This window comes from Nestor notabilis, unplaced genomic scaffold (assembly GCF_000696875.1).
Source record: "Nestor notabilis isolate BGI_N333 unplaced genomic scaffold, ASM69687v1 scaffold8706, whole genome shotgun sequence".
NCBI classification, from domain to species: Eukaryota; Metazoa; Chordata; class Aves; order Psittaciformes; family Psittacidae; genus Nestor; species Nestor notabilis.
In genome coordinates this window covers 61996-75520 of record NW_009932357.1, presented here as the reverse complement: position 1 = coordinate 75520, position 13525 = coordinate 61996, and the positions used below count along the sequence as shown (strand labels likewise).

At 43.2% G+C, this 13525-nt stretch overlaps 1 protein-coding gene across 1 annotated transcript; it reads left to right on the top strand.

Annotated features, from left to right (window-relative positions):
- The first annotated feature begins 4590 nt into the window (after positions 1-4590).
- Positions 4591-11093, top strand: FBXL7 (F-box and leucine-rich repeat protein 7). The gene is made up of 2 exons (XM_010016343.1): positions 4591-5197; positions 9717-11093. The coding sequence occupies exons 1-2, from the start codon at positions 4600-4602 to the stop codon at positions 10451-10453; spliced, it is 1335 nt and encodes a 444-aa protein (XP_010014645.1). The 5' UTR covers positions 4591-4599; the 3' UTR covers positions 10454-11093.
- Positions 11094-13525: the final 2432 nt, after the last annotated feature.

Genomic DNA, 13525 nt, shown 5'->3' with positions numbered 1-13525 from the left:
GGCTCCTGGAGCTGGGAGGAACCAAGATCAGTAGGGTAACTTAGCCTAAGGATATGCCTGAGGATGTTTGTGATGTGGAAGATGCTCTTTTGCACACATCACTTTCTCTCGAACTTTGTCTGTGCCCAGGGTCTTGAAAGCAAATGGCCTTGTTGTAGCCTGCTGTCCCAGCTAACTCCTTTACCTAATCTCCTCTAAGGGCACACAGCCATATCTGACATCTGTCTGTCAAATTCACAAGTCTTTCCTTGAATCAGCCTGCACTGTTCCCTCTGTAGAAAACTGTCAGCTGCTTCGGTTCCCTTTCGCATCATAGACTGTAGCTGCTACAACCATTAAGCTCCCATTTTCCCCAGTCTCTGTAAAAGGAATACTTCCTTGGCATGCATGAAGTTGATGGTATCGTGGTAAAAATGTGAAGTCTATACTCACATTGCACTTAGTAAAATATGTAATATCTATGCAGCACTATTCTTGAAGAGATGTTAAGTGACATTTCTGTACTATGCATAAATGCTTCTTGCACACATTATTTTTGCATCTAATTTTTAGCAAGAATGCCAATTGCTTTTTATTTTTCTCAGCTATACTGACTTTTCAGATCCTGAGCATAGTCTGGTTTAATTCTTGCCTTAGTTTTGCTAAAGACCTCAGTGATGACAGCAGTTCAACATGAAGGATCCTTTTTAGTTGTCAGATAAGAATCTGAAGTTTGATATTCATCCAGGTTCTCATGTTAATTTTGTTAGCTTGAGGAGCTCAGTATAGGATTCACTTTAAAAAAGGCACAACCACAATACCACAGTGGAAGGTGTGGTGGAATGGAGTCATGCTTTAAGCATGGAAAATAGTTCAATCATTTTTTAAAATGTCCATGCAGGGGTCTGGACATCAAGTGCCCCATGTTAGTGAGTATTGCTGGTGAAATGATGAAAATACATCATCTCTGGTTCTGAAATCAGAGACTGCATATTGTTGTCAATGCCAGAAGGAACAGAGACTAGATCTTAGCTTAACTGATATGTATTTAAAGGCTCTTTTCCCCCAGATGTATGTATTAACTGGGAAACAAACTGGGGGGAGAAAAAGAGGAATCCTTTGAAATAAACCAGATTCCTAATGGAATAGAGAACTCCTTCCAGTGCATTTTCTCCCTCTGTGTCATCTTTTATAGTTCTTTCTGGCACACATCTTTTGAGATTTCTTTAAAGATTGGTAAGAAATTTTCTCTTACATCAACAATTTTCAGAGCCTGAGAAAAGCTTTAATAGAAAGCATCTTGCACAGAAGATTGGTAATCATGGAGGCAAAGGGGTGGAAGAGGTATTAGGAAGTATAAGGACTGCTTCATAATCTGTTTTTGACTTCCTAACCTCACCAACGTGTAAAGCTGCATTTCAGGATTGTAAACAACTTTTTTTTTTTTTTCAGGAAAAGAAATGCTTGTATAGGGTGGGTGTGTGTAAAATGCATATTGAGAACCGCAGTCAGTAACTTAATTTGCACTTGCAGGGCTGTGTTTATTAAGGTCACACTGTCATTAAGTTGCTCTGTCTCAGATTGACTCAGCCTGTTAGTTAATGCTCAGGAAATGGTGAAGAACAAAATCTGAAGGAAACCCTGCGAGGTTCAGACAGTGCTACAGGAAGCCCCTCCCAGCAATACTTGAAAAGCCTGGAAAATGTACAGTAGGCCAAGTGTTTTGCTGAAGCTTTAAATGCTAGCAAAAAGCTTTCCAAGTTTTTACTGGCAAAAAGCTCCTGGACTCACCTGCTGGTTTTATTTTTCCCCTTAGGGATGTACAAGGAACAGTTAGCGGGAATACCTCTATAGAGAGTTCAGCTGAGCTACCATCAGAATTCCTGTCTGACAGCATGTTGCGTCACGGGCTCAGCAAAGCAGTAACGCTCTTTTCACTCTCCTGTTCAAACATAATGACAACACTTCAGTCTTTACCTAACGTAATTTGAAGTGAGGAGACAGGGTGTGTGCGTGCGTGTGTATGTGTCTGTCTGGAACTCCCAGAAGTCTGCCCCAAAGGTGGAGGGAGCAAGTTTCACACGATGCAACTTCAGTATGGAAGGTAAAGGAAATACAGGATGCACATCTGGAACTGCTATACTAATGAGAGAATTCAGAGGGCATGAAGCAAGCATGAAGCATACCCATAAAATAGAAGGTCAAACCTTTTTTAGCTCTAGGTCTAAGTTAAAAACCACATTTTGGTAATTTGTTACACACCCAGAATGTCTAAGGTATTGATTATTCACAAAGTGCCCAGGAGTGAAGAAGGAATGCCACTTTTGATCCAAAAGGAGTGGAGATCAGCCGTATTAGATTGGTGCTTTGATCAGCAAGGGATTGGGGAGAATCTTGGAGTATTATATGCTTTTTTATACTTGTGTAGGAATGGAGAGTAGGGAAGAATGTAACCCTGCAGAGATTTTTTAGGTGTTTTCAACAATAACTGACTAAAAATGTATGTTTTCAAAACATGCTGTCAGGAGGTAATCATTCCCACAGTACTAAAAATTGTTTATAGCAGAAGTTAAAAAATGAATTTTTATCCTTTTGATTTTATTTCCATCTATTTTATGGTGTACAAACAAGTTAGTTCTGTGAGGTTTATTTATATCATTATGTTTTCCCTTTTTGTGTAAAAAAACGAATAACAAACAAACAAAAAGCCCAAAACAAATGAAAAAATAAAAGGAAAGGAGAGGAACTCAAAATACCAAATACATGTAGTAATGGAAGATACATCCAGCATTTGAAAAAAATGACTATTTTTTTATATTAGAAGCATCTTTGTGTTAAAATCTCAGGAAAAGAGCACAAAGTGAAGGCTCCGAGTCTGCCACATCTTCTGCACATGTTTAACTTCAGGCACTGTCATTGGGCTTGGTGGTAATGTGAGGGAGGTCAAGTGTATGCTATGTCCTTGCAAAAATTAATCTAGGGGACTGCTGCCTAAGTGGTCTGTGTTTGTCTGCAGGAGCCTGGCTGCTGCTGGTGGTTTGGTTTTTTCTCCCCAGCTGTAAATCTCATTTTTAAAATACCAGAGTATACCAGATGCTTTCCAAATAACACTCCTTGATGCAATTATTTGCAATAGCTGCCAGGGGGGTATTAGGAAGTCTCAAAGGGGACTAGAGTGTCTGCAAATCCCACTGTGTGAAGATAACAGTTCTTGCTCAAAAATATACAGTCCCTGGGTTAGGTCCGCATAGCCATAGCATAGACTCAGAAGCCTTGCAGAAACTGTTTATCCTGTTACTTGCTGACATACTGAGTTTCTGTCTAATTAAAACAAGATAGAGAAAAGGAAGAAGGAAGGAGCTGGGTAATGTAGGTTTTTTCTTCAGTGTAAGATGATGATTTTGATATCTCTGCAAGTGAACTAGGTGATCCTAGGTGAGCTTCTGGACTTTGTGTCTTGTGTTCTTCAGCTAGACAGTTGTGCCTCTCTCCCTTGTAGAGACGCTGTGAAAATGCAGGCCTGTGGTTGCTACAGTAGTAGCCACTGAGATCAGTGGATGCCTGTGCCAGGCTAAGTATAAGCTTTATGGGGAAATCCATATGTAACACACCGATCAAATTCATGTAAAATATACTTAATTTTAAAACTCTGCTTAAACCCAAATTTGGCCAGTTTTCTGGAATGCATTTCTGGCTCTATCCTCCTTTGCCCATATCTCTGCTGTCACAGTCACAGAGCTGTAGGGTCTGTGTTACTTAAGGAGATGGCTTTGCAGGCTTCCCTGAAATACCTGAATCCTAAAGTGGTAGCCGAAGATGTGATGTGGAGGAGACCCTGGTGCTCTAAAACCACTGTTCTTACTCCATTCATGATATTTGGTATTCTACTGGTCAATAATTGTGGTTCCTGTATTCATCTTTGGATGGTTTTTTCCCTCATAAAGAATTTCAGTTGAGGTCCGTACTGAGAGGTCTGGGCTTATTTTTTCAAATCCAACTGAAGCTCAGTTTAGTCCATCAGAAAAGAGTGCTTCCTGAGTGCACATGAAGAGGCACAGCAAACCCCCCTTCAAGAACTGAAGACTGGGTTCTTGGTTGAGCTACTGAGTCCCAGTTTGCATGAATGAAAAATGAACATCTTTAATGACACAATGCAAATAAGTGTACGGGGTTGTGCTTTTCCCAGGTGCCCAGGTCTGGTGAAAGAAGTTGCATTTCAAACTCAATGTGACTCAAATGTACTCATTTCTTGCAGTGTTTACTTGGGAGTATAAAGAATCAAAGTCACTGGACTTCCATTGTTGTCTTTTCTCTGCTACAGGGCTCAGATGTGCAGCCCCTTTTCTGCTATCACGGCTCTGGTGGCGCAGCTAGGGGTACCTCTATGTTGTGTATCCAACGCTAAGGTGAATGGCGTTGTCAGAGTATATGATAGATTTTGAAATAAGCATTTCCTCACTTTCACTGGTAAAAATGACAACTCAGTCCTCAACAAACCCCAAAGCCCATCATCCTCCATTAGCAAGCAGGCTAGTGGAGTGCTGTGCTGTGCAGGGAACTCTATATCTGCCCACCACTTCCTGAAATCATGTGTTTTGTCTTCCAGACTCCGACCTGAGCATGCGGACGCTCAGCACACCCAGTCCAGCATTAATATTTCCACCAAATTCCCCTGGTTTCCAGAATGGCAGAGGGTCGTCAACGTCTTCATCCTCAGTCACTGGGGAAACAGTGGCCATGGTCCACTCGCCGCCTCCAACCCGTCTCACGCATCCTCTCATCCGGCTGGCATCCAAGCACCAGAAGGAACAGGCCAACATAGACCGACTGCCTGACCACTCCATGATCCAGATATTCTCCTTCTTGCCCACCAACCAGCTGTGCCGCTGTGCCCGTGTGTGCCGCCGCTGGTATAACCTTGCCTGGGACCCCCGGCTTTGGAGGACTATCCGCCTGACTGGAGAGACAATCAACGTAGACAGGGCTCTTAAAGTGCTGACCCGGAGGCTTTGTCAGGATACACCCAACGTATGTCTCATGTTGGAGACGGTAATTGTTAGTGGCTGCAGGCGGCTCACAGACAGAGGACTCTACACCATTGCCCAGTGCTGTCCAGAACTGAGGAGGCTGGAGGTGTCTGGATGTTACAACATCTCCAATGAGGCAGTCTTTGATGTCGTGTCACTGTGCCCAAACCTGGAACACCTGGATGTGTCAGGTAACAGGAAATATTTCAGTACAGATGCCTCTGATTCTGAAAACCTCATGCTTGTCAAACCCCTGGCCCCACAGCTGCACACTTTTCCCTTTGAAATAGGAACACCACTTTCCTAACACAGCACTGGTGAGACAGGCACCACTAGAATCTCGATGCCCCAAATGCCAGCAGCACTTCTTGAGTAGCCAGACCTCCACTGATGGAGATGAGCTAACAGAGATAGCCCATTCAAATAGCACAAGTACATACAGCTTTTTGCACAAAACACCCTTACCCTTGTAAGGGCCCACGTTGCAGTCAGTGCTACATCTTATGGTGAAGGCGAGTTACTTCAGCAAAACTTGGTTTATCTTTTTTCACATATATGTATATAATTCATATGCAGATTATATTTATATATAATGTCTATGTCTGTGTTGTGGTTTAAGCCCAGATGGTAACTTGGAACCACGCAGCCGCTCGCTCACTCCCTCCCTGCTTCTTCCTCCCCCCACTCCCAGAGGGATGGGGAGGAGAATCAGAAGCATGTAACTCCCATGGGTTGAGGTACGAGCAGTCCAGTAACTAAGGTATAATACAAACCACTACTGCTACCACCAATAATAATAATGGCAAGGGAAATAACAAGGGGAGAGGATACAATTGCTCATCACCCGCTGACCGATACCCAGCCCAACCTGAGCAGCAATCTGGGCCTTACGGGTAACTCCCCCCAGTTTCTATACTGGGCATGACATGCTATGGTATGGAATACCCCTTTGGCCAGTTTGGGTCAGGTGTCCTGTCTCTGCTTCCTCCCGGCTTCCCCTCCTCCCTGGCAGAGCATGAGACTGAGAAAGTCCTTGGTCAGAGTAAACATTACTTAGCAACAACTAAAAACATCGGTGTTATCATCAGCGTTGTTCCCAGGCTGAAAGTCAAAAACACAGCACTGCACCAGCTACTAAGAAGGAGAAAAATGACTGCTGTAGCTGAACCCAGGACAATCTGTAATCCGATAAGTGACTTGAGGAGGAACTCAGAATCAGTGCTAGGCTTTTGTCTGGGTATAAATATCAATTGTCATCCCTAACTTCAAGGACCCTTTTCTTCCATTGCTATTTTAATGAGACCTAGCTGACTTGGACTTTTTTATTTCTTACTTTTTTTAGTAGTGTATATATTTGCTTAGTGGCTTTCTGCTTTTCCTTTCACCCAATTATGTATCACTGCAGCTGTTTAGATCAGCAGAAATGTTTTAGGCTATTTCCCTCAGACCTGCTCTGGTGAAAAAAGATGTTTTTTCCTGAGGTCAGCCACACAGAATTTCTCTGCAAACGGGTTGGCATTTAATGGAAAGGATGTAGCCAAGCAGAGCACTGAGGTAAATTTTATGTTCAGTACTTATTTTGTGATCTCACTTGTTATCAGTCTAATGTTGTTATTAATCAGCTGGGCCAGATTTGCTATTGCAGAGATGCTAATGGCACCAAGCAGGATGATGTGGGGAGACGAAGTAATGCTTCTGAGTCACTCGTACCCAGATAAACTGATTTTTCCAAATCTTACCTGGTGTACAGTGATTTGCTTTCTTTTTTCTGCCTTTTTTTTTTCTAACTGATTTATCCTTCACCTAATACTGCTAGGATGGCAGAATGTCATGGAAGGCATCAAAACAAATAGCAACATCAGAATTACTCACTTTTTATGATTGGTCTCTGAAACAGCCAGGTTGTAAGGAGTCTCTGCATGTCTATTCGCAGCGTGCTTGCATATGAATTACTTATTGTCAGTACAAACTGACATTAGTTCTGGATTGCTAACCACACTTCAGGAGATACTTCAGGTTGAAGTATCTCCAACGCCAGGAGAATAATGTATGTGCCGGTGTGATTAGGACCTAGAACTACACATGACTTTGAAGGCTGGCTGTATCCCTAGCATATTTATGCTTTTCTCACTACATTCTCTGGGGTGGCATGGAGACCTGAGGGGCCCAAATGTCCTGGGTCTGGAGAGACAGGACAAGTAGAATGGCTGAGCTGAAGGTGAACTGCCATGGCACACCAGTCTACCAGCTGACACCCTGAGGGCACCTGGGGGCTTGTAGGTGGCTGAAAATGCTTTGGTCCACAGCTCCTACTGATAGATATCCTGTATACCAAAGGGGACGTTTTCAAAAGCAGAAAAAATTAAAAGATGATACCAGGTCTTGAAATAGGTTCTTTTAGGGTCTATCATCACTTGTGGTTTCTTCAAGCCTGTTGCTTTCAGAACTGGAAGATGATGTCTGGCCCTAAGATCTCATCAGTTTAGTCCAAAGTGTGTAGAGGGCAAGTAAGATACTTGTCTTCCTTGAATTTTGTCTCATCAACAGGACAGGAAAGTAATTTTAATCTTACGTTTTTCTAAGTTGTCCTTTCGTTTTGGAGCAGGCAAGGGAAAAATCCTGGGTTTAAACATGCTCAGAAGTCAGGATGTTTGGGTTCAGACATGAGTTTCGCTGCATGTGCCTGCATGTGAACTGTGGATAATAGATCTCTGGGGTCTTGTTTTGAGTACACTTTTTTTCATTTGCTGTGAGTAATTTTGGAGGATGTTTTGGAAGCAGGATTCCCTTTTTCCCTACTTCTGTCTATAGTCAGGAGGACAAGTCCTGCACCTACACACTCAAGCAGTTCTCAAACCGCTCTGAAGGGGTTCACTGGTTTGGTTTCATACTGAGCAAGAGAAGTTGGGTACACGTGCTGGGGAATGATGCTGTAATTGTAGCTAGTTAATTAAAACCCAGTTCACAGTAGTAGTATATCTGGCTGAATCACTCTCCCCTTTGGATGGTTACTTGGCAGCAGTAACGTACCAAAATCTTTAATGTCAAAACCAGACGTTCATATTAACTTTAAGAGTTTTCTACAATGTAAGTTCTGTCACTTTCAGCATCCACTTCGTGGGCAGGTCTGAGATAACACTAGAAGTTGGTTGAGCTTGACTGCAAGTTATTATCTAACACGCTGGCCAACATTTTTTTCAATCTGGAAGTTTCTCTTCCCTTTTAAAATCAGTTAAACTTTATGGAAAATCCTGTGACAAGAGCTTTGTTTTTACATTTTTTATTATTTAGGACAGAAAAATTGTTGCAGACCCAGGAACCTGTCATTTTGCCGAAAAATCAGGCAGTTCTGTATCAACACGGACTCTTTTTCTGGTGAAACCATTCTGAATATCCTTCCCATGAAATATTTTACAGTGTAGCCAAAGTAACTAGACAAGGCAATACTGAGCTTGTCAAAACATTGATCACACACTGATGCATGTGACTCCAACTCTGCTGTGAGACTTCTGACCCATTCACTTTTTAATTTCGGTCATTAAAGCATTCCCCCTTCTTGGATCCTCAGCAGACAGAACATTCTCCTCAGCCTCGTGGACTCTTCGTTCTCACTTAGCCAGAAAAGCTTTTTATTCCTAGCTGAGAGCACCTCTTTAGGCATAAACTTCAGAATTTGTCTGAGTAGACATTTATGGCTAAAACTGTTGGGCCTTGATCTCTAGCAGATCTTCCCTCCCTTCTTCCTTGCAGCTGTTTCTAGCCATGCTAATGCAGTGTGCCCAGCTGCACTTGGCACAGAAAAGAATTCCCCTTCAGAAGCCCAAGATTGCCAGTGTGCAGTGCAGCAGAAGCAGCAGTTTCCAAGTAAAAAAGCTTTCATTCACCACCATGCACAGAGTGGAGGTTAAAAAGGAGGGAAGTCTGTCAGCGTGTTTTTCCCTTTAATCTAGCTCTTTATCTTCCCTTGCAAGGTCTGGTGTTTGTCCTCTAGTCACCTCCATTCATGGCCAGGCTTTCTCACTTGAAACAGTCCCTTTCTGCATCTGTCCATGTCCTCCCATGCCCTTACCAGTCTGTTGGCTCCTGCTGACTCTCCCCATTCTCCTTATGTTACCCAAATCTCCACCCTTCTGCAAGCACATAGTCTTGCCATAGTTTCGCATCCATCCCACAATGCAGGATTCACATCTGTTCTCCAAATGCTTTTGGGATGGTGGATCGGGTTTGTCTTTTTTATAATGGGGTTGGGTTGCGAAAGAGCCTTTGATGTTGGTTTAAAGACTCAGCCAGTCAGCAATGAGACTGCCTCTGATCAAAAAGCTGCATAAATTGTTATGTAGTACCATTTTCTCAATTTGTCACTGCGTTTATATTGCAGTAACAGGTCATAGACTGTCCCCAGATAAACCTGGGACCATCCTTTTACATTTGGGATACGAACAAAATCGGTCTGTCACTTTGCTGGTGCTCAAAATCCCAAAGCAACCTCACTGGATCCGGTGGAGTTTGTTATTTCTTCTGGTGCAGGGACACATTGCAGCAAATCCAGACTAGTCATCCAGGACACTTCTGCTCTTGCAACATGGAGATACCTTCATCACATCCAGCGTGCAATTTCATGCCCACCTTTCTGATCTTGCTGTGTGATTTGTTTTTACTGCGTGATTTGTTTTTACTGCTTGCTTAAATTCACTGTGTTTTTCCACTCAGGCTGCTCCAAAGTAACATGCATCAGTCTGACTCGCGAAGCCTCCATCAAGCTGTCTCCTTTACACGGGAAACAAATCTCCATCCGCTACTTGGACATGACAGACTGCTTCGTCCTGGAGGACGAAGGACTGCACACCATTGCCGCTCACTGCACTCAACTGACCCACCTGTACCTGCGCCGCTGTGTCCGCATCACCGACGAGGGTCTCCGCTACCTGATGATTTACTGCACGTCCATTAAGGAACTGAGCGTGAGCGACTGCCGCTTTGTCAGTGACTTTGGCATGCGGGAGATTGCCAAGCTGGAGTCGCGCCTCCGATACCTTAGCATCGCTCACTGCGGCCGGATCACAGACGTGGGCATCCGTTACATAGCCAAATACTGCAGCAAGCTGCGCTACCTCAACGCGCGGGGCTGCGAGGGCATCACGGACCATGGTGTGGAGTACCTCGCCAAAAATTGCACAAAACTCAAATCGCTAGATATTGGCAAGTGCCCTCTGGTCTCAGACACCGGCCTGGAGTTTCTAGCCCTCAACTGCTTCAACCTGAAGCGCCTGAGCCTGAAATCATGTGAGAGCATCACTGGGCAGGGCCTGCAGATTGTAGCTGCCAACTGTTTTGACCTGCAGATGTTGAACGTGCAGGACTGCGATGTCTCTGTGGATGCTCTGCGATTTGTTAAACGGCATTGCAAGCGCTGTATTATAGAGCACACCAACCCTGCCTTCTTCTGAAAGGACACCCCACACCTGCCATTACAATGCAGTATTAAAAACACTGATGTATAAGCACACGCTCCCATATTCAGTAATGCTGTCTTTTCTATAGCTCACGGGAGTCAGCTTTTCTTGTATGTTGTGGGTGAGGGGGGTTTCTAGAGGACTATTTTGTTTGCTTTTTGTGTGATCACTTTTCAAGGTGTGGTGGGTCTCCATGGAGAGGCTGCCTTAATGCAAAAGCAATGAGTGCTCAGCATCCCCAGTGGGGTGCCATTTCCATTACAGCCGTGATCTTGTCCCAGGCTACAGTAGCTACCTCCAAAGGAAATAGCACATAATCCCTCCTTTGGAAATGCTACTAAGCTGTGTCAAATACATCTGAATTCCAGCTGTGCTCATGAAGCTGACTATGCAATATGTGTCTGTGTTCCCCAATTTATTCCAATATGGCTGATAAAGCATCCTTTTCTCTAAGTAGTTTGTCTTTGGTAGCTGTCCATTTTAATCCCTCAGGAAATACTGGGTAATGTTCTTAAATATACTTGATGGAGGCAGAATACGACCTGCTGGCCATTGCTGAGCACTCTGCTGAGTGAATCTGGAGATCCATGCGTGGATTCTCTTGGAAAGTCCACCTCCAGGTCACTTGTGCATCATCACTACTTGCCTTCGTTTCTAAATCTGCCCTCTCCTGCATGTGTAGTACCACCCTCTGGTAGCAGATAGGGACTTCTGGGTCTGATAAGCAATGACATATTCACACGATTGAAGGAAACCAGCTGATGTGTTGGTGGCCTGGCAAAGGGAATAGCCAGCAATCAGCCTGGGGAAGCTGCTGTAATTCTGCAGCAAGCTGAGGTAACACTGAAGTACACCGGGGACTCTCTGAAGCATGGTGGAGCAGCTTGCACAGGGCAGTCCCAATTGCTGTGCTGCGGGGCCGCCACCAGAAAGTCTATCTTAATTCTTATGCTGTATCTCTTCAGCAGCCGTGGCACCACTGCAGTGGATGCTCCCAGAGCAAATCAGGCACGTGAGTTGAGGTAAATTCAGTATGTGCCTTAATACACATAGAAACCCGACCCTTTCCTGTGGCCTTCCATTTCAAAGGATAGATGGCTGATCTCAAGACTTCAAAGATACTAGCCTGATGTTAGATGACACCCCTGGGGACAGAGGGGCTTAGAGTGTTATTCACATTAGATCTAGATTTTGTGAACCTTGTCTGTGTGTGTTCCCTTAGGCTGGAGAAACAGCTGCTGTTCAACAAGGAATTAAAACGCTGTTGTTGCCCTGTGATACTGGCAGCCCCTTGTACTCTCATGGTCACTCTTGTTCATGGAAGAACTCATGGCATAAGAGCAAGAGTGGTTTGGAGGTTCCCCCATCTCATTGCCTCCTTCCCCAGAGCATGTGGTCGTTTCATGGTTACTTTCTTCACATTTTTTTGGCAGCTGTTTCTCTGCGTTTTCACATGTAATGCTCAGATCTGAAAGCCAGACATGTTAGGGGTGATGATATTTTCAGGCAGACCCCCTGCGCCTGACTGACAGGTGAATTCATATGTTCAGCTCAAGCACTATAAATGTCTCAGTAGAGAACATGAGAAGGGAAGCACCATGTCTGGTTTTCATAAGCAGTAGTTCCATCATCTCCAGACAACACTAATAAAATCATTGATATGAAGTGAAAATCCATGTGCTGGAGAAAAATACATAACTGCTGAGGAAATACTTGTAGCAATGCTCTCTCAAATTACAAAAAAGCAATGGTTTGGACATGTCCCTGTAGAGGGAACTTGTCCTACTGTTGCACAAATTCCTGTAACTTATGTACGTTCCTCCAATTCTGAGTTTCTTAACATACAGGATGTCATCAACTCTGAATTATAAATCACATTGTACTAAAGCAAACAGGGCCATGGAAAATGAATTTCTCATTGCTACTATTACTGGTCAGTGACTAATAGGGGGTGATACCATCCTTTGGCCAGTGAATGTCATTTTGGTTTTCCTTTCTGTATTTTTAAAAGTGGAGATTCTTCTCCAGCAAGTAGTACAGTAGATTTTTTCCAAGCCAGCTATGCTCTCTGTTTGTCCTTTATCTCAAAATGGCCCTGAGGATAGTTAAATGTTAAGCCAGTTCCTGAGGATGGTGGGATTTTGAGCCATTTGCACTCATGAAATATAAGGCCTCATTAGTAACATGTAACTGTTTATTAAAAAAAAAAGCAACTACTTTTCTGGCTATGCTAAATTGAGTGAATAGTACTACATGGTTTTTAAGGTTTTCATGTTTAAATTGGCCTGTACTGTACAAATCTCACTATAAAGCCTTAATTTGCTACCAAGAAATAAAGCAATATATTGGTAACTGATGAGCATGCATCGTCATTTGCACTAATTGATAAACTTCCGGTGAAAGAGGGAAGATTAAATACATGTAAAACTTTTCTTGAAAAATAGGTAGGTGAATGAGCACATCAGCACATCAGGTAGGTGGACGACTATATTAAAAAGGAAACAAAATATCTTTGTGATTATGACCTTGCCTATCTGTCTCTTTAAATTTTTATTTTCCTCTTGTGGACCTTTTTGACCCTGAAACATAATCAGTAGTTGGAAGTGAAAGTAAAAGAGAAAACAGTACGTAAAAAGCACATGTATAAAAATACCAGGAGGGCTTCTCCATTTCAGCATATCTGATGTGAAAAGTGAAATGAAATGCCTGAAAGGGTAGAGCACTTGCTAGTGCAGTGTTGCGTTCTGAACGCTCAAGAAAACCCCACTCAAGGGGGCACTGGTGGAAAATGAATAAAGGTAATTTTTCTGAGCCAAACATTTTTTATGTTCATGGTCTTACATGATCTGAGTTGGCATTCTGACGGTACTACTTATTTCAAGAAAACCTGAATTTAACTTACTGATACAGCTTGCCTCTTTTGACTTTTAACCTTTATCCTAATGTCTACTTGCAGAATGACACGACCAGAAAAGAAAACTGAAATAGTGCCTGTGGAGCTGAGTTTGCTGGAAAGGTTGCAACATGTGACTGATGTGTCTTCATTCCAGTTTGGGGTTGGCAAAG